This window comes from Ambystoma mexicanum, chromosome 6q (genome assembly GCF_040938575.1).
Source record: "Ambystoma mexicanum isolate Mex_15411 chromosome 6q, UKY_AmexF1_1, whole genome shotgun sequence".
Classification (NCBI taxonomy): domain Eukaryota; kingdom Metazoa; phylum Chordata; class Amphibia; order Caudata; family Ambystomatidae; genus Ambystoma; species Ambystoma mexicanum.
This window is the reverse complement of record NC_090937.1, coordinates 1639926001-1639947376: the sequence shown is the minus strand read 5'-3', so window position 1 is coordinate 1639947376 and position 21376 is coordinate 1639926001. Positions and strand designations below refer to the sequence as shown.

General features: G+C 44.7%; 1 protein-coding gene across 2 annotated transcripts in view; it reads right to left on the bottom strand.

Annotated features, from left to right (window-relative positions):
- The window catches only part of IDH3B (isocitrate dehydrogenase (NAD(+)) 3 non-catalytic subunit beta), a 455202-nt gene that overhangs the window by 392229 nt on the left and 41597 nt on the right, over nt 1–21376 (bottom strand). For both annotated transcript variants that reach the window (XM_069632420.1, XM_069632419.1), the window contains exon 2: nt 12090–12170. In XM_069632420.1, coding sequence (XP_069488521.1) covers nt 12090–12170 — 81 coding nt within the window. The remainder of the gene's footprint in view (nt 1–12089; nt 12171–21376) is intronic.

Sequence of the window (21376 nt, the reverse complement as noted above, 5' to 3'; positions counted from 1 at the left end):
CACCACCCTGAATTTTCTGCTTTGTTTTATTCCTAGGGGAAAAGCAGAAGAACAATTGAAATAGGAGACTAGCAACTATAGTCGCTTGGAGTCGAGGAGGATCGACATTCGGTTTGGAGTGGTTTAAGTCTTCGCTCTGTTGGCAGGACATAGTGTGGAGTTTAAAAGTGACAATTCAGAGCGAGTAAAAGAGAGAAGGAGCTCAGGGACAGGAAGTGGTCATAGCGGAGCATAGAGTGAGATGGACTACGGAGACTATGGGGATTGTAGTTCCAAAAGAAGAAAAGACTATTGAGACTTTTTCAGTGTTTTGTTATTGGTTTTATTGGTTTGTTGAAACTGCTGAGGAGTAATAAATTAAAGAAGTTGAAACTTTGAACAAGCATAATGCTCACCTCCTAGTCTTTAATAGAATTAATACTCCCAGCGCAGTTAGCAGGGGTTATCTTCATTAGTAAACCAAAGCCTGCTGAATTACAGTGACCCAACCATTATAATATTTGGGGATCTGAACTACTCGTGGTTTGGGCAAACTGACCAAGAAGTAAACTCAGACCATCACGTTAAAACTAGGTTACCGAGTAGAGGTTCTCGCTGGAAAACCGTCCTTGAATATCGGAACTGTGTGATGGTAAATGGAAATGTAAAGGGTGACATACCTCCTAAACATACATGGCATCGAGAATAGAGCCATAAAACTTTAGATTACAGTGGAGTTCACCCCGAAGTACACGATGAAATAATGTAATTCGTTTTACCTCTGGCCATCCGGTTTCCACCACTAACCTATTGAAAGTGGCGATATAGGTTAGTAGATCCTGGTTACCTTGTCGTAATGATAATAGTTTGTTATCCAGGGCCTGTCCCTGTGAATGTCTGGCAAATAGTCTTTCCATGCTCAATTGAAAACCTTGAAAATCCCGAAGAAGAGGGTCATCCTCTTTAACTAATGGAATTGACTAATCCGCTGCGCTGCCATTAAGATATGATAGTACAAAGGCTACTTTTGTTTGGTCGTTCGGAAAAGCTCCAGGTCTGCATAAAAAGTGCAAGCGGCATTGGTTCATAAACACAGCAAACTTTTTTGGGTCCCCAGCAAAACGTTCGGGTGGAGCTAAAGGAATGCTCCCTGGTAGAACCACTTGCACAGTATTGCTCGATGAAACAGGAGTGGATTCCCCCCGAATCCAGGTAATGGTGTTTGCCCAGCTTGGTTTTGCAGTAATTGTCTAGCAAGATCATCAGTGCGCTCCTTTGACACAATCAGTTCTCTTCTGAGGGCATTAGTCTCTTGGCGCGCGGAGTGCACTTCTGCCCTAAGTTCCCCTAACAATAGGGCTAGTTGGTCGGTTTCTGAGGTTTCCATAACGCCCGGGTGGGGATTTGTAGATGGGCTCCGCGTTCTGTTACACTCACCTGGCTCCCACAGGGGCGTCGGTCAGACCCGGACAGCTGCGGTCTCCACCCACGTGATGCGTAGTGCAGCGATGACTGACTGGATCTGCTCTCCTAATCTTATCTGCTTAACCCATAGAAATATTCTCCTGCAAGTGGAGAGATGGATTTAGCCACTTGTGGATTCAGGTGATGGCACCCCCCCACAGTCCTCCCCAACTAATCACCTCCAAAATGCCATCACAGCACTCTCACCTTATATTCTTGAAAGATGAGCTCTCCATCCTGCGTGGTTTTGCAGGGGCACGTCGATTCCAATTACTTCACTGGTTTGAAGGCTTGGGAGAGTTCCAGAGAGTATCGACTCTGAGGTTCCTGGTGAGGACCAGTAAGTATTAAGTTCATAGAGTTCAATATGTCCGATGTTCACTCTTGTGCCCCCCTTCCTTTCTTGTCTTGCAGCTGGCTCGTGAAAAGATGCTCTTGTGGCAGCTGGTGGCGCTCAGGTAAGAGTCTGTATTACCCGGCTCTGTCCGGTAAATGTTGCACGAGGAAAACGTGTTGTTTTGCCTCTCTTTACAGATGCGGCACGTGAAAATATGGAGAGTCACAAAAGGATGCCTCCGGTGGTAAATCAGGTAAGTCTATGGTGGTAAGAATTATATTTGTTGGTTCCCTCGGCTCACCTTGTGGTTTTCTTTTGTCTCCTAGGTGCCGAAGTTCGGCAAAGAAATGATGGAGGCAGCGCCGACCCGAAAGATGCTGTGAAGACTGCCGAGTAGGGCGCGGTGCTGCAGCTGGAGGTGCGGCGCGTGCAGAAATGATGTTCTTTACAGGTCCGGAGACGAGATGGATAAAGAATCAGGTGTGGAATAGAAATAAGTTTGTTTTCTAACCTTGTCCCTTTCTTTCCTCTTTGTTTTAGGAGCTCCGGATTCGAGGCGGGCGTGGCAGAAGACTGGGTGCAGGCTGCAGGCACGGTGAGCGTTACGCTGCTGGATGCAGAATAACGCGAAGCGTGTGTTGCTGGTCGGGTGTGGTTTAAATAGCCTCAAAAGTAGTCCCAGGTAAGAAGTCCCTAGAACCACACCCGAGTAAAAAATAGTCCCTGTAGAAAAATAGTCCCTTTCAGGCTTCATGTTGGAGTCATTTGCAGCATGGTCTGCCTGAGGTAAGTAATGACTATGAGCCTGGCGCCTAAGGCGCCAGGACTGATTCCTACTATGAGCCTGGTGCCTAAGGCACCAGGACTGAACCCAGATAGCCCCTAGACGGGGCTGCTGAGGTTTTACTAAATGTCTAGATGCCTGCTCCCGGGGCTGATGGGCTTGGTCCGGATGCCTGGGGGTAGGCATCATGACAGCGCCATGCTTGCAAATGGTGTTCCAGAGGGTGCCAGGATAAAACACTTTCAGAATTTGTTCTTCACCATATCAATTATAAGATTGACCATAAATTTGCAGAATCAGACTGACTGGGACATATGTGAATCTGTAGTGGACATTGCACAGGCAATATCAAAAATGTAAAAACTCCCGTGCAGCCCGGCCTGACGGAATCACCAATGTGCTGCGCAAGGCAAATGCAGACCAGTGGTCAGCATTCATTGAACTCTTGTTCGCAAAAATTGCCAAAATTAAATCTATGCCTCAGTCATGGGTGACAGCAGTAATTGTGCCAATTTTCAAGAAGAGCAGTCGGGACGACTCAGTAAACTATCGCCCGATTGCCCTTCTGGACACCATTGGAAAGATCTTGGCCACGTTTCTTCAACAAGAATTAACTAAGTGGGCGACGATGGCCGGTGTAATGGATTGTCGACAAACGGGATTCACAAAGGAAGTGGGAACGGAGGTAAATCTAGTGTTACTGAATCTCCTGAAGCAATGGAGAAGAAGGCAAATCTTTTTTTGGCTTTCATGGATTTGTGACAAGCGTTTAACAGAATTAACTGTGAGGTGCTTTGGAAAAAGCTAAAGACCTGGTCATGCCCAGAGAACGTATTACATCCAGTCATGCTAACACAAGTATTCGTGTTTGAATAAATGAAAGTGGTGACCTGTCCAAGTCAATCGAGATGAATAAGGGAGTGAAACAGGGCTGCCCTTTAGCAGCAGTGTTATTCAAGCTGTTTATTTCAGACATTCCTGAGGCCTTGAAGACGGTACATTGCTTCCTTCCAAGGATAAATGGGCACCAACTAAGCTGGGCAATTTATGCAGACGATCTGGTTTTGATTCCACACAGACTGGTCTGCAAAGGCTTTTAACTGGTTTACAAAAATACATGCATTTAAATGACCTACAGATCAATGTTGAGAAAACTAAAATCCTGACTATAGGCCCAACAAAAGGAACCAAGAATAAGAAGTTTAGATGGTCGATTGACGAAGACATCATTGCAACAGCGACAGAAATTCGCTATCTGGGAGTTTTCTTTAACACGTCAGTAAGAGAATGGAACTGGGTGCAAGATCTAATTCAGCGGATGACGGTTTTTTCTTTACAAGGAGCAAAACTACACAGATTATATGGGAAATTCACTTTCATCCCAGTAAGAACATTCTATGTATAAAAAGTTGTTCCTGCAATAATATTTGGCGCAGAAGCTGGATGGAATATAAATCACAAAATTTGGACCTATCTAGAAGGTCTATTCTGGAGACGAGTTTTAAGATTACCAAAAAACATCTCCGATTATTATCTGCAATGAATTAGCACTCGATGCACTATACGGAATAGGTCAATACTAGTTCTGAGAAAGAAGTGCATTAAAAACCCAGAACCTGCTTATCACATTTTTGCTCTATCCGAAAAGACCCAACGCGGAGGCCTTTTAATGGCATGGGTAAAAGAACTGAAAAATATCTTGGAGTATGCAGACATAAAGATAGAAACAGTGCTTTGGCAGCCTCAATTGGCAAAAAAACCGAAACAATGGCACTGGATAAAAAACATCGAACTATACAATAATCTTTCAGCATCTGTTGAGCTAGGAGTGGCAATGAATAGCCTGGATAAGCTGCCAAAATATCTACAAAGATTCACCTCAAGACACCATCATGATGGATTCAGGAGACGGAGGATAAACGCCTATAAAAACAAAGAAATGTTGTTCATGAGACAAGATAAGGAAACCAAGGACAATAAATGTAGATATTGTAAACAGGCGGCCGAAACAACAAAACATCTGATAGTGGAATGCCCAAACACACAAAGTCAAAGGTCATTCTACCTTCAAAGATTCGCTCCCCTGGACAATAAATAATATGGAAGCTTGGTGGTTTAAAATGTTGAGTGGACATGATGTACAGCTAACTTGTGCAATTGTTAATTACTTGAACAAAATGTTGAACTAAGTACACCAAGGAATAATATAGGACGGATGAGTAGCAAGATAGAGTGTGAAGAAGCGAGGGAGCAAGAGTAGTGTCAATATAGGATGGATGAGTGGCAAGATAGAGTGTGAAGAAGCGAGGGAGCAAGAGTAGTGTCAATATAGGATGGACGAGTAGCAAGATAGAGTGTGAAGAAGCGAGGGAGCAAGAGTAGTGTCAATATAGGATGGATGAGTAGCAAGATGGAGTGTGTGAAGAAGCGAGGGAGCAAGAGTAGTGTCAATATAGGATGGATGAGTAGCAAGATAGAGTGTGTGAAGAAGCGAGGGGACAAGAGTAGTGTCAATATAGGATGGACGAGTAGCAAGATAGAGTGTGTGAAGAAGCGAGGGGACAAGAGTAGTGTCAATATAGGGAGTAGTGTCAATATAGGATGGATGAGTAGCAAGATAGAGTGTGTGAAGAAGCGAGGGGACAAGAGTAGTGTCAATATAGGGAGTAGTGTCAATATAGGATGGATGAGTAGCAAGATAGAGTGTGTGAAGAAGCGAGGGAGCAAGAGTAGTGTCAATATAGGATGGATGAGTAGCAAGATAGAGTGTGTGAAGAAGCGAGGGAGCAAGAGTAGTGTCAATATAGGGAGTAGTGTCAATATAGGATGGATGAGTAGCAAGATAGAGTGTGTGAAGAAGCGAGGGAGCAAGAGTAGTGTCAATATAGGATGGATGAGTAGCAAGATAGAGTGTGAAGAAGTGAGGGAGCAAGAGTAGTGTCAATATAGGGAGTAGTGTCAATATAGGATGGATGAGTAGCAAGATAGAGTGTGAAGAAGCGAGGGAGCAAGAGTAGTGTCAATATAGGGAGTAGTGTCAATATAGGATGGATGAGTAGCAAGATAGTGTAAAGAAGCGAGGGAGCAAGAGTAGTGTCAATATATGGAGTAGTGTCAATATAGGATGGATGAGTAGCAAGATAGAGTGTAAAGAAGCGAGGGAGCAAGAGTAGTGTCAATATAGGGAGTAGTGTCAATATAGGATGGATGAGTAGCAAGATAGAGTGTAAAGAAGCGAGGGAGCAAGAGTAGTGTCAATATAGGATGGATGAGTAGCGAGATAGAGTGTGTGAAGAAGCGAGGGAGCAAAAGTAGTGTCAATATAGGATGGATGAGTAGCAAGATAGAGTGTGTGAAGAAGCGAGGGAGCAAGAGTAGTGTCAATATAGGATGGATGAGTAGCAAGATAGAGTGTGTGAAGAAGCGAGGGAACAAGAGTAGTGTCAATATAGGGAGTAGTGTCAATACAGGATGGATGAGTAGCAAGATAGAGTGTGAAGAAGCGAGGGAGCAAGAGTAGTGTCAATATAGGGAGTAGTGTCAATATAGGATGGAGTAGCAAGATAGAGTGTGTGAAGAAGCGAGGGAGCAAGAGTAGTGTCAATATAGGATGGATGAGTATCAAGATAGAGTGTGAAGAAGCGAGGGAGCAAGAGTAGTGTCAATATAGGGAGTAGTGTCAATATAGGATGGATGAGTAGCAAGATGGAGTGTGTGAAGAAGCGAGGGAGCAAAAGTAGTGTCAATATAGGATGGATGAGTAGCAAGATGGAGTGTGTGAAGAAGCGAGGGGACAAGAGTAGTGTCATGCAGGCACAAAAGAGTGATGTAAATGTGTTGAAATTTGTGATAAAGGTTTGTTTATAAACTGTATGTTACATACAAAAAAGAAAAAAAACTGAGGTGCAAGCCGCCAATACATTTGAAAATCAGACAACAATTTTAAATGAATTCTCTAGCGGATGGGTTTGCCCGCAGATGGCAATGGGGGAAGTTACGTACAGTCCTTAAACAGACTTCTGCGCTCTGGCATCCCTGAGTGAATGCTTAATGATCTACCAGCTTTAAAGAGCAACGTGCATCCGTATTACCAAGTCTACCAACGACCTCCTCCACTTGAGCTTTACCACCCAAGTCGGGCTGCCTAGCAGGTTCCTAACTTGCCCAATGTAGAGAGCTGGCAGACCAAATAACACGAGCGGGGGTTGGGTGTCGTGCCAAGTGAGAGGACCTGGGAGAACGACTACAGTCTTGGAAGGATTCAGTTGTAATCCACTGTAAAGCACCGAATTGCACACCTCACTGAGGCAGGAGCAGAGACCATGTAAATCTTCATCAGGGCTAAAAACCCTGAGATACATTAGGGGTCCGCGCAGGGCTGGCATCGAAGTCCGAATCCAGACCACAAAAGCCATCACATACTGGATATTCATGTTAGCTAGGAGGGACACAAGAGGGGGTCCCCTTGGGGAAATTGCAACAGGAACCAATAGAGTTCTGGAGAAACCGAACCAGTTTGACATCTTGCCCTCTGCTGGACAAGATGGCTCAAAAGCAGGCAAGCACTGGTACCGACATGCCAGTCGTGGCGCTAAACCAAAAGAGCAACATCTCATGGTCGACCATATGAAATTCCACAGAGAAGTCCAACATCAGCAACTGTGACAAGTACCCATCATTACATGGTGGCAGCCTTTGGGTCGCCATGTGTTTTGCAAAAGTATATCTTATTATGCTGGAAAAATGCCCTTTTCACTAAATAAAGACAATCTAATTTCGTTCAGCAAAACCACGAGAATTGATTTTTATCGTTATATCGACTTTTCTTCGCAGCCACCGATTGATGTTCTAATTTGAAAAGAAAATGTGATTTGTCTGTCATGCTGCGCCATCTACTGGACCTTTCTGGCATAACACGACCGATACATAATATGCGTTTCATGTCCTTTCCAACAGAGTTCACCGATATAAATTTGTATATTTTCTGTTAAAATTAATTATGTACTGAATGTTACTCCACAGTCCACTTCCGATCTCCCAAATCCACCACCCCTCTAATATATAGAGAACAGTTTATATCTCTAACGACCCAACAATTCGTCATTTCTTCAAATCGAAATTCTTTTTATTATAACATGCTATATTTTACTCTCCATTTTTCCATTGGAGGTTTTTGAGTTCGAAAATAGGACTGCATAGGACATCAGAATTGTTCAGAAGGGAGACGCAGGATGATCACGTGCTCTAATAAAGAGGGAATGTCTGCCGGCCAAAGGGACCAGTGGGCAATAAGAATCCCCAGGGAGGTGGGCTTGTTGGAGTGACGCCAAAGCAGACTCGGCACCCTACGGTGTGCATGCTAGTTTAAGAGTATGCAATCCAGGTAATCCCTCCTCCGCCGTTAGTGCATACACACTTAACTGGTACTCAGCACAAGACAGCATTGCAGGACGAGGGTAAACATGCACCGTCATTGATGCGGGGGTATCTTACAAGTCTAGAATGTAGGAAATGAAAACCCTTGTCGAGAGAGGATTCAATAATCTGAGGTGAGCATTGCGGGCCAATGTAAGATAGTACCATTTTAAGAATGGATAAACTCAATACAAACAAAAGAAAGTTTCACCGGCCTTGGACAAGTGACCGATACAAAATGAAGTGTCCAATAACCAGCGGTGAAGTCAAAGGTGCTGAGAAATTTGGCATCCGACAAATCGGATGGTAGCAAGGGATTGCCATCTGCCTCGGTGACAGCATTTGCGGCTCTATCGTCCACACAGGGGCAGTGTTGCCCCCCAAGATATTGTGTTCACCTCGGATTTGAGGTTGTCTTGCAACTCCAAATTAGGAATGGAATCCAACATTGTTAATCAGAGCACGTCTATGGTGCATGCAGCACAAATTAAGTGAATGCAGCGAAATCTCCTGCACTGGGGCTCTCGTGAAAAGAACACTTTGATCACTCAGGGAGGCATTCTACCTAGGAACATGTTGGTGCAAGACTTACAATATATCTTGAAATCTTCAGAAATGTAACAAACTTTTTTTTTAAAATTGATTAAAAGAAGAAGTGAAGATGTAGACAAACTGAAAGAAGGGAGTACAAAGGGCGTTTCCCAAGTCGCATGGGAATAAGAGTATGTCCAACAATTAAAAAGGTTGTTCCCACTGGGCATTACTTGAAAAAATATATTAGACAAACAACTTCAGCACTCATAATAATGTAGCTGTATACCATACGTTTCGGCAGGTAGACTAGTTATCCGCCTTCATCAGGACCAATAACTCAACTGACCCTGTATGTGAATCCCATGGGTGGGATACACAGCCCTCAAGCAAGGGGCCACAAGGGCAGTGCTGAAGGGGAGTGGGAGGTACTGGTGTCAACTGCGCAGAGGACCTGGTAAGCTGTGAGATTCATGGAGGGCCAGGCTGCCAGTCTCACTGGCAGTGGGTGGTTAGCAGGGAAGGCAAAGGGGTGAAAGAAATAGAGAAATGCAGAGTTTTGAGATGTTTTTGGAGGTCCGGCTCAAGTCCGAGAGTGGCAGGGAGGCTGTTCCAGAGAGGCAGAGGGAGTCAGAGAGAGGCACCAGCTGAACAGAGAGATTTGCCCCCCACTCTCTGCTTGGAGAAGCGTTTGAGAGTTGGAGTTAGAGGAGCGAAGGGCTCTAGCAGGGAAGTATTAAGCAAGAAAAAGTTTGAGATAATAGACACAGGCCCCAGAAAGCTGTGTGGAAGATGCAGAGGGTATTGAATTTGAGCCTCGCGGCCACCGACAGCCATTGAGGAGATTTTCGGGCTGGAGAGATACGGTCCCTGGGCTTGAGGGCAAGGATAAGTCTTACAGCCCTATTCTGAATTAGCTGAAGGGGGCGTAGGGAGGAAAGGGGGTGCTTGAGGAAGAGGCTGTTGCAATAGACCAGCCTAGAGAGGACCAGAGCTCAGTTTCTGGGGGAAGGTGAGGAAAGAGAGAATGCCTCTAGGGAAGTGAAGCTGGGAGTGGACCTTCTTGGCAAGGCCCAAGATGTGAGGGGTGAAGGAGAGAGCAGAGTCGAAGGTGACCCCAAGGTTTTTGGCCACACAGGATGATAAGGGTAGAGGGCGAAGGAGGGCGGCCGGAGGGAAGCAGGGTGCATGTGTCCCAACAAGAAGAATCTCCGTCTTACTAGCCACCCTTACTGCCATTACTTCATGGATGAAAAGATTCCCTCTGCCAGGTACCGGCTTCTCTGGCCCCTGCCAGGTAACGGCTTCTCTGGCCCCTCGATTATCAAAAAGCTATTGTTCAAAATGATGCTTCATAAGCAGGTATAGGTGTAGTCCGTGCCCCAGATACGATTTGGAAGTGGGAGTATTTGACTCCCTATTTTTGGAGTAAAAGTCCAATTCCCAATGAGCGCATTTTAGAAGTGAGTAAAATATGTTTTAACTGAAAAATTGAAATGATTTTGTAATATTTATTCTGTTGCACCCATTTGTCTGTGAATATTAAAGGATACATGTTATGTCTTCCAATCGGGGACTTAAAATCGTCATTTCTTCCTGTGGTACTATGTGCACTACTGGTCCAAGCATATCCATGGAGCTGTGAGGGTGAAAGCAAGGGTGCAAGATTCTACAGGTCTTTTTCCTATTTTTTTGTGGGGAGTATTATTACTCTCCATTTTAATTTTTGTGAGTATTTGCCAATTTTCAGTGAGTAAAAGTTCCGATACCCCTTATTTGTAGTGCTGCGTGTAGTAGTGTTTCAGCTAGATTAGAGGGGTAGGGAACACACAGGATGTTTCATCAGCAGACAGCTCAGGGGTAGAACATTGACTAAGCGACTATGGACCAAGAATATTCTGTCAAAGCATTGTCCATCAAGAGGTTTAAGCCCTACTTGTTACGGTCCACCATTAAAATCCATACTAACCCCCATTCTCATCAGGTAGCTATTGCGCCAGGAACCTAACATAGCAATGTTGATGGCTTGTCCAGGAACTATAACTGACATAAAAAGGGCGATCCATCCAGGGCTATATTAGCTCTATGTGTTGGGAAAGAATTAGCTTTTGCATCTTTTTCCAATGGGACACCGAGCACATGTGCTGAGCAATTTGAGATCTTGCTCTTGTTCAATCTCACTCAATAGCTGAACCCATTGTGTTTTAGGGGGACTCTGGTCAGTTCTTAGGATTACCAGCACAGAAAGTCCTGTCCCCCATTTCTGTCTATTGTGCAGCACTACTATCTCCTATGAACGATTAAATAAATACAGGGTTCGATTCCATAGTTGGAAAATGAATAAGCATGCGGCAAGGCATTGAGTGGGGCCAGGAACAGAAGAGGCATACAAAGGAAGATCAAAGGGTAGGAATCATGACCCTAGGAGTTGTGCAGGCCCTCCAAAAAATTCCTGGGGGAAATACTTTTACACTCTTGCAGAAGCAGATCCTTTTTACACTTATAATTTAATTTACACTCCAATTATAAAAACAGTGTGTAAAATTATGAATATGCACAGTCTAGTTTAAGGCTACAATGAAAATATCATAAACCTGACTCTCCAAAAGAATGTTACATTTGTAATTGAAATGTAAACTCCCCAAAACCTGTCTCTGTATTAATCCAGATAAGTATTTAACTTTCTATAGCGCTTCATTAATGGTTTGTCCAACATCTAGGCACTGTGATTGTTATACCACAGTCTATACTCAGTTTACCGATCCTCTGAAGGATGTTAGCCAAGAAGATAGCGCAGCTGGTCGAGCGCTTGTTGCTGCGATCTGTAGGTTCGAATCCTGGCAAGGCCAACGCACCCTTTCAAGGTCGATAAAGGGAGTACCAACTTCGGTTTGGTGATAATTGTGATAAATATGTTCTATGTACAACGCTTTGCCAAAAGCTTTACATAAAGAACAATCTGATCATGAGATTAGGTATAGAATTTAGCATGGAGTCCTTGCCTCTCTGCACTGTACATTGGCATACCATTAGGTAGTAACAGCTCCAGGAAATTAGGGCCTTCATTAACCACCAAAAGAAAATTCTGATATTGAACCTCAAAACACACAATACAATTCATATTTGCTTTACTGCGTAATTGTCTAGGTTTTTGTTATTTTCAATGTTTAAATATATACAGGAGAGATGAAATGGCCAGACCTTCAAGAAATAATGAAAGGAGTATTCCAGGCCGAACTTCACCATGGGGGATTCCTCGGTGACTCTACACTGATCACATAATGATGGATTACGTCATTTCATTCAGCATGTAAAATGTTGCGGCCCTCAGAGGACTTGGAAATAAGAGCGGGATTCAACGTCACAAGGCAACTCGGTTTATCTCCTTTTGGGAAAAAGGTGGAGGTGACTAAAGTAACACATAAATGGCAAACGCTCATGGTCTATTGGCCAGCTGTTCTGGAGAAGTGAAAATCTCTACCACTCTTGGTCCAAAGCACCAGACAGACAGACAGACACACACACACCCCTCCCCCCCCCCCTTCCTTCCTTCCTTCCTTCTCCGGCTTTAGCCCTCACCTGGTTGCTCATTGGCTGCTGGACCACAGATGAGGTGTTGATGGTGCGGCAGGCCACGTGTCTCCATGTCGCCAGAAATCTCTGAGAGGAGAGGGAAAAAGAGCATTACAGGCAAAGAGCCCTCTGCACAATTCTAAGGTGATGTCAGTGGGGGAGGAATACAAAGGTAGGGCGCTGCACCCCCCCCCCCCACCCGCCTTCCGAGCATTAGGAAGCGGGGCAGATCATGAACACCCAACAAACAGATCTTCCAGCAACGATTGCAAATGCCAAGCCAATGATCAAATCCGACACTTGCAAACATTCACAATGCAAACCTGGGAGGCGAGCACAGGGAGTCTCCCAACATCCCAACACTCTTCACTACAGGAATGGAATGTTTTGGGAGACGAAGCTCAAGACTTTTAAAACGAAGGTAACAAAATTGGAAAAACAACAAGCATTGGCAATGCCAACAGTTTGGGCTTTTGTGCAGTCCCCGTAAAAATCCCAATGCTATCATTACCACAATTTGCTTTTGCGCAATGCAAGCACAGACCTGCCTGGCAAAATCCCAGTACATGGCGAGGCTGAACAATCTGAACCTACGCTGAGATGGACAGTACAACCCCCCCCCATGTGCAGCCTAGCCTGCTCACAGGTTAACACGAGAACATGATCCCAGTTTGCACTATCCCACTCCTGGGCATATTGAAAGACACAAGTATTCGCCCACGTTGCTCAGTATGTTTGGATGTAGAATTACAGTATGTGTACACCAGCTACCATTACAGCATACTCACCGGTTACAAAATGCCACAATAAACCCAGCTTAATCCCAGTCGGAGTGAATACTAAATTACAAATTCCATGTGGCATATTTGCAGTGTGGCTGCCTCAGGGGAATTCCCCAATTTGCTGAACCCCAATAAACTCCCCATTTGCCTAAATAGTTCATATTCCCAGTTTGACAATCCAAGTATATTGCCATAAAATAAAGTATACACCAAGTTTACATTTTTCAGTTTGATTAATCCACAGCTACTTGCAGTTTGATTGTGTTAGTAGGCTTCTAGTATGGCAATCGCAGTACACATTAAAACTGGCAATCACCAATATGTTCCATTTACACAATGCCAGTATATCGGGGGTTAGGGGGGGGTGTCTGTCTGTCTGTCTTGCTGCTGCCAAAACTGAATGTGTGTTTGGTGCGCTTTAAGTGAAATTGAAGTACTTTTGTTAATACTTGTGAAATTCCAGCACGTTCTGTGCAGTGTGTGCATAGTTGCACATGAGGTTAACCTACTCACTTTAAAAGCATAATTTAGCTTTGTGCATTCTGCTTCATCCTCTTGGCCAGGGAAACTACATTTCCTAGCAATCCCAGGCTCCTCAAATCAGGTAACCTGGCGCACCGAGACATGCCCAGTCTTCACCATTGTGTGCTGACCTCTGTTCCGTGTTAATAGCTGTACATTTCACTGTAATCTGTCCTCTGACAGAAGCTGCTTCACACCGCCGCTGGCCTGGTACTCTTTGGAAGGATATGGAAAGACATACTCCGATCTAATCCGCTGTTTTTGCCTACGAGGGTCGTCCCATAGCACAGTTACAGGCGAACTACTACTGGTACCAACATGGGTTACCCAGATACCTTCAATCTGCAGCATGCTGCCTAAAAGGCACACTGGCTTGCCATCGTGGATAAATATCTCTCCTTGAGATTAGACCCCCCCCCCAGCTGCCCTGCCTTTAGCCACTATGAGTGATTTTCAGCAACATAATACCACTAAACAATCCTGCGTTCTACCCTGTCTTCTCTGTCAGAGGCAACTCTGCATATTACACCTGCCAAGACTGCAAATACCAATAAGGTCAACACAATTTTGAAATGTGCTCTGCTTAACATCCGCTCACTCCCTACGCATGCCACTAATATTCATGACTATATTCTAGGAGAAGACTTGGAGTTACTGTGCCTTACAGAGTCATGGCTAAATGAAACCAGCGGCTCACTGATTGGGCTGGCCTCCCCAGACGGCTACAGCATCTTCTGCCAGAAGTGTCTTATTCCTCTTTCAATCACCTTAATCTCTTTCAATCGCCTTAATTTCTTTCAATCGCCTTAATCTTTCAATCAGCTTAATCTCGCCTTAATCCTCTTTCAATCACCTTAATCTCTTTCAATCGCCTTAATTTCTTTCAATAGCCTTAATCTCTTTCAAGCGCCTTAATCTCTTTCAATCAGATTAATCTCGCCTTAATCCTCTTTCAATCACCTTAATCTCTTTCAATCACCTTGCTCCTTTAAGGATTGTGAGGTTCTGCATCTCAAACTGACACAGTCAACGAATAGTTGCATTAACTTTGTCCTGATCAATCGTCTTCCAGCTGAAACACCTAATTTTGATGAAGATCGTTTCCACCTTCTCGATAAATTACAAGGACGCAACTGTTCCACCTTGCTGGTTGGGGAATTCAACCGTTGGCATAATGACGTTGCCGACCAGCAAGCAACCATTCTGGAGAAGGCGTTAAATAACCCTGACTTCCATGTCCTTAATAGTGCACCCACTCATATTAGGGGTCACGCCCTTGACTGGGTTGTAGTAAATAATCTCAAAGTGAATAAGTGAATAAGATGGACTCCTTCCCTAGCATCTGATCCGACCGCCATCATGTCTCCTTTACAATTCTTACTCCTGGCCCATCTACTAAACCCTCAGAACATTGTTATAAACCGGAACTTTAAGAGCTGGATCTGAAAGACTGCCTTGACCGCATCAGGTCGGCCACATCTGATCTGGACCCTCCTCCTATTCTTACCGACACCTTTAATAACCTTATGCTCTCCATGCGGAATTGTGTGGCGGCGGTTAGGAGCAACTGGTCAGAAATATTCCTTGTCACCAGAAATGGTTCACCCAAGGTCTGTGCCAAATGAAAATTCAGAAACGTCAGGCAGAGACCAAATGGCTTAAATGCCATGCAGTAGACAGGACAGCTATTAACGAAACTAAAAAAGATTTTTATAATAAAAAATAGAGGAAGCAAACAGTTCTAAAAAACGTTGAGATTGTGAAGTCTATAGAGAAACCCAGTACTCTTTCCTTCGCTATAACTCCCACGGACCAAGTCTGTGCTGATATACAGACTGTCTTCAAGGCCAAGGTGGACAAGGCGTGGGACAAAATCGGACCTAAACTTTGGGCTGATAAACATCTACCTTTCTGTCCTCCTCCTGTTCCTCTGATCAATAAATCTGAGCATATGTTTAGCTTCGCTCCCATTTCTCTTGCCAACATGATCGGCAATTTCTCAACCATGCGCCCCTCCCAGGGTTACCAGTCATTTGGTCGAAAACCAAATGGTCGAATGACCATTTGTTCGAAGTAAAATGGTCGGAAAAAAAAGGTCAAATTTTTTTTATTTATTTTTTTTTATTTTATGGGGGTTCCCCCCAACCTCCCTTTTTCTTTATTAAAAATATTTTTAAAGCAACCAAAACTTTAAAAAAAATATATATACATAAATAAATTCAACCCTTTTTTTCCCGACCATTTTGATTCGATCAAATGGTCATTCGACCATTTTTTTTCGACCATTGGACCGGACACCCCTCCCAGTGACTAGAGAATACCACCCCCCCCCCCCATTTCTTTCTTGGACTACAAGGATATCTTTTCAACCTTTTTGATAAAATTTGTCAATTCCTCTTTTGCCAGTAATCAAGTCCCCGATTCCATAAAGAAATTCACCATCACCTCTCGCCTTTCTGGTTAAAAAACCAGGACTGGACCCAAGTGAACCTGGTAACCTGCGCCCCATCTCCAACTGTCATTTTGTCCTCAAGGTGCTTGATAAATGTGCTACTAACCAACTACAAGTCTTCGTGGAGAAGACAAACACTCTGCATTCTAGACAGTCTGGTTTTAGACCCCTCCACGGTACAGAGACCGCTCTGTTAGATCTACAGAGTAACATGTTGAGAATCTCGGATGGAGGTCGCTCTGGCATGCTGGGATGGAGGTCGCTCTGGCATGCTGGGATGGAGGTCTCTTTGATCTTCTTAACCATGACCAACTCCTGCTCGCCTTAGAGAAACATGATCGCTGCATCCCTGACTGCTCGCCTTAGAGAAACATGGTCGCTGCACTCCTGACTCAATCCTATGAGTGAGATCATTTCTCCAGAATCGTACCTCTCTGGGTGATGCCACTTACCCAATCTGCTGTGGGGTCCCTCAGGGAGCATGTATATCCCCCCTACTTTTCAACCTTTTTGTTACCTGTTGGATGAGCTTGGAGTACTTCTCAAACTATGCTTATGACACCCAGCTAGTTCTCAAGTTATCAGGAGATTATGCAAAGGATGCTGTCGTCCTTCAGACCATCTATCTTCGGGTTGAGACCTGGATGAGCAACAACTGGATGTGTTTGAATGGGATATGACTGAGCTGATGGTTTTTGGCACCAAGCATGCTTGAGCAAAACTAGACCCCAGCTACCGATCATTCCCCATTCATGGCTGTCCAATCCCAATCCCACAGAGTGTTAAAACTCTGGGCTTCTATCTTGATCCTCTGCTTAGTGCAGATGCTCATATCAACCAGACAGTAAATAAAATGGTTCTACTACCTTAGGCTGCTGAGAAACCGGCGTCCCTTTCTGTCAGCATCTAGGTGCTCCTCAGTGGCCCGTGCGGTTGTGATGTCCAGACTGGACTATGGCACTGCTTTATTAATTGGGACCAATAAGAAAAACATCCATGCCCTCCAGACTCTTCAAAACGGTGCAGTACGCATCATCATGAAGAGAGCTAGAAGAGATCATATTTCTGATAGCCGGCGAGATCTCCATTGGCTCCCGGTGGCCTCCCGGCTGGAATTTAAGGCTGCCTCTATGCCCATAGAGCTTTATATGTTACTGCCCTGGTCTATGTAAGGAACTGGTGTCCTATTATGAGCCACCAAGGACGCTGCGCTCATCTGCCTTGGCGCTGGTCAACATCCCTAAATTCGCCCTCTCCAGTTGTCTACCTTCCTCTTCAAGGCTGTGAAAATCTGGAATGCCTTAGGAGCTCAAGCTGGTTAAGGAATACAATCCCTTTTGCCGGAGATTGAAAACTGTCCTTTTCAACCAACGCCCTCTTCAGCCTTGCCTCCCTGAAATAGAACCCGAACCGCTTCCGACACTCTTGCCCACGTTGGTCACCTGTTCCTTCTTTTTTGTTCTATTTCCTATGTTTATGTTTGTGCGCCCCAATGCCTGCAGGCTTCGACGCCCCACAAATAAATAAATCAGCATAACACGCTTCATTCCAGATGTGTCTTGCTTTTCGGTGCTGTAACTATAGCTATAATGTAATGGGCTGCAGGGGTTCGAACTTGGCACACGCAGGCGGGGCACATGTCGGAGGCTAGCGCTTGACAATGGAGCTATCCAGCTGGGCATACTGTGCAGTTCAGAACGAAAGACAGCTCTTCGTTCTATGGTCTACAGAACGCAGTGCAGGTAGCTTCACTTATCACACTTACAACAACTCAATCCTAAGAGAACATACAATCTTGTACAGTTTCTGATGGCCTAAAAGTAAAAAGACCTATGTAACCAGTGAAAACCACCACTCTCCTGTTGAAAGAAAATTTGATATTAAAGAAGTGAGGGTGAACCCGGGGTGTGGTTACATATAGGCAACATGTTACAGGCAAGTAGGACTGTTCTATGAGGAAGAGTGTGATCCCCCGCCCAGCTCTCCCCACCACAAAGCTTCTCGTTATGTTATCCCTACTGCCATGCAGCGCTGGCCAATGGGCTGGCTCTCGCCAGATCCGGCATCAGATCTCTGGCCGAATCTCAGGATCCGGCTTGCCTCTGCCTCATCCCACAAAGATCCCACACAACGCCATGTGAGAGATCTTTCGGTGTGCCCCCGTCCGAGTGGCAGGGGTGCACCGAAAAAACGTTTCTCTATGTCCCTTGGTTCAGAGAACCAAGGGACAGGGAGAAATGTTTTGCCGCCACGCATATGAAAGAATTAGGCCTCGCTGGGCCACACACAATACAAGAACAGCAGGGGGCTCAGTTGCTGAGTGTTTGTGTCAATTGAGCCCCCTGCTGTTCTTGTATTGTGTGTGGCCAGAAGAGCTGCTCTTGCCCGACAGCAAATAATGGGCGGATTGCTTCGAGCTCAGTCATGATACATTAAGTATCAGCACGCAGTTTGCATGACATGAGCTATAGGCATAGCGCCTGGTATTTGCTGGAGGGGGACAGCGCTATGGCGCTAACTCCAGCCCTGTTTACAATAAGTGCATGAATCACATGAGCCATTTTAGCACAGTTGCAGCCTGCGAGTTGCAGGTTAACACCGACCTCTACAGCAGGTGCACGAACTCCTTGTCTCCACTGCAGCAGTTTTAGTTTGAACTGTTCCCAGTATTGACGCTTACCCACAAGACCACACAAAACTGTCATCAAAGCACGACTCATATTTGGATATTTTGTTTTCCAGGGAATATTGCACTATAGATTTCAAGGTTTAAAAGGCGAGTACCTTTTATATTTTGCCAGTGTTGTTACTGGAAAAAAAGCAGCATAAAAGAAATTGCACCATTTTAAAACTATTTCAACATATCCTTTGAGCAGAGTTCAACTGCCAGCTCCACCCCTTCTGAGCTCCACCTCCTCAGAACCATGCCTCCAAACTCCGCCCCCACGCCAGCCCTTGTGAGATCCCCCATCACCTTTTTTCCCCATTTCTACCACTGCTGCCATGACCCTACAAAGCACTGACAACTCGTCCAGCATGCCGCCTCAAAACAGCTCAATGAGGGTACGTGGCAGGCTCTGGCTGGCTTATAGGGCAATGCCAGAACCAAAGACACAAAATGCTAGCGTGGGGAAAATGGACCACTTTTTTGGCTCATGTGGGCCGCTTCAAGTTACTTCATTCACCGTGCGGCTATTACAGGGATCTGTGTGTGATCGATGCCACAGGTTTGAATCCAGGATACATTGCTCAGCAGATCAGTGGGTGCTGCAGCACTCGGAGTGACATGCAGATTAAAGGTTTCACTCAGAATAACATTGCTCTACACGGGGTAAAGAACCTGCTGCAGAGATGTGTGCTACTTGTAGGTGCCGCAAGGAACACCTAATAGCCCAAACTAAATATGTGCTAAAACTATACAAGCTGGGGCTGCTTCAGGGTCTGATCCCTTTCAACTCTTTTTTCTTTGTTATATAGTTGATATAGAAAAAAAGATTTAAAAATGTGTTAAAAAAATCAACCTACCTATAACATTTAATACAAAGTTAAACATTTAATTCATGGAAGAAAATTCATAAATGCTTACATAAAAAAACATTTAAAAGATTTTACAGTAAAAAAGAAAATTCAATTCGATATACTATCCAATTTCAGTAATTTAACAAAGCCGACAGCTGCAATTACTTTCGTCCGACTAAACAGACACATAGATCATAACATTTCAAAATCAGATAAAAACAACTTCAAAAACCTTTTAAAATAATTATCAAATAATCATCAATAGGTCCTTAGGTGTTTCTTGTCGGTCCTCCTCCTTCCAAAAGCGACAGGATAAGTGCTCCGTCAGCTGGTAACCTGCCATACCTTATCAATATCTATTTCGTTTAAAGAATATTTCAACAAAATGGTAGATCTTGATAATCTATCTAGATAGATTGATAGAAAAGGGGCCGACAGGCCCACTTTCTTATAATCATGACCTAGATGGGATCAAGATGGAACAATGCGCAAGATCCACTGTCATCACCCAGTCATGGCATACAAACTCTAGTGGGATTAGCCTCCAGTTCATCTGTGGCGCTACCGATTTCATCTAGTTTTAAACACGTTCAGCTACTTACCTCACACGCATTGACCGACCGGCACTAGACACTAAATAGCATTTTAGAAATTGCAGATTGGACTTGAAAAACGGGGAAAAGCTGAATAAATATCGCCATACAAGCTTTCCTTCAACAGAAGGAACTATCTATTCCCTGCAGCCGTTGATTGTGCTTCATTTTAAAAGCAAAACTCTTTATATCAGTACTGCTTTTCAGCATGGTTTAATGCATGAACACGATCAGATGAGTGCCACCAGCGGTGTTGCTAGGCCTGGAAAAGATCCGGGGCTATGCTAAAGTCAGGACCGTCGGGAATTGGGGCTAGCTAGACATTTGGTTGTAGCTTCTGAGCTTCAACCTGTGGCTACCACTAAAAGACCCCAGGGCTATAGACCCCAAAAAGCTCCCCTAGCAACGCCTCTGGGTGCCACTGTTTTATGACTGGATACATATCTTTATGCATCAGCACAAAAACATAATCATGTGCTTGCCCAAAGAAGCCATACATTTAGCAAAGTCCTCAGTTTCCTAGCCAGTTTCCTAGCCACTAAACATGGGCATGGTCTGTACGATAGCATTGACGCTTCCTTCTGCTCAGTGTCATTTCCACACCCCGCATTCCTGGGGCTGAACTTAATGAGTGTCAAAGGCATTTGGTGAATGTTGCGTAAGCCGATACGAGGGTGTGCACCAACACTGTGTCATAATGACAACTGCTTACCCTTTGTCGTCAGGGAGCTCCGCGAGGGGCTGACATTGCTCTCCCTAACTGCGCATGAGGGAGTCGGTGTGGGTGCAACCCTCTTTCTTTTCTCTGCGGTATTGAACTCTGCTTAACAGCAATTGACTTATCAAATAATGTCCTTCCAATTATCACTGAACCCCAAGTTCTAAAAACCAACCCAAAAGCAACGCTGAAACATTTGATAAAATCATTTTAAGGTTGGTATTTGGGAGAGGCCTTTTGCATTATTTTATGAGCAAAATATTGCATTCACTTATACAGAATACTGATCATTTGCTTAACCTCGCGCGCTTCAAAGTGCAGTTAGTGCCTGTGGTTGGGGGGGGGGGTGCATGTGCGCCATTTGCTTCTCTGCACCATCAAAGCAGGTAGATCAGGTTTGAGAGTGAGCCGCGTTTACCAGGCTCTGGGGTCCTCCCTTGTCCTGCTCTTTCAAAAGGCTGTTATGAGTTTTTTAAGTGTAAAAGTGCAGAGCTGCTGGGGAAGCCCTGACGTCTCAGGGTGGCCAACCCAAGCCTGTACGAAGCCAGCCTTCAAAGGCGCACAGACACACACTGGCAGTCGCTGGAGCTTCTAGGCTAGACATACCCACCATCCATTCCCCGAGCAACCAAGGAGAGTGCAGTACATGCGGCTCGACAGTGAATGCAGCTGTCATCTTAAAAAGGAATGTTTGTGACTTACTGCTA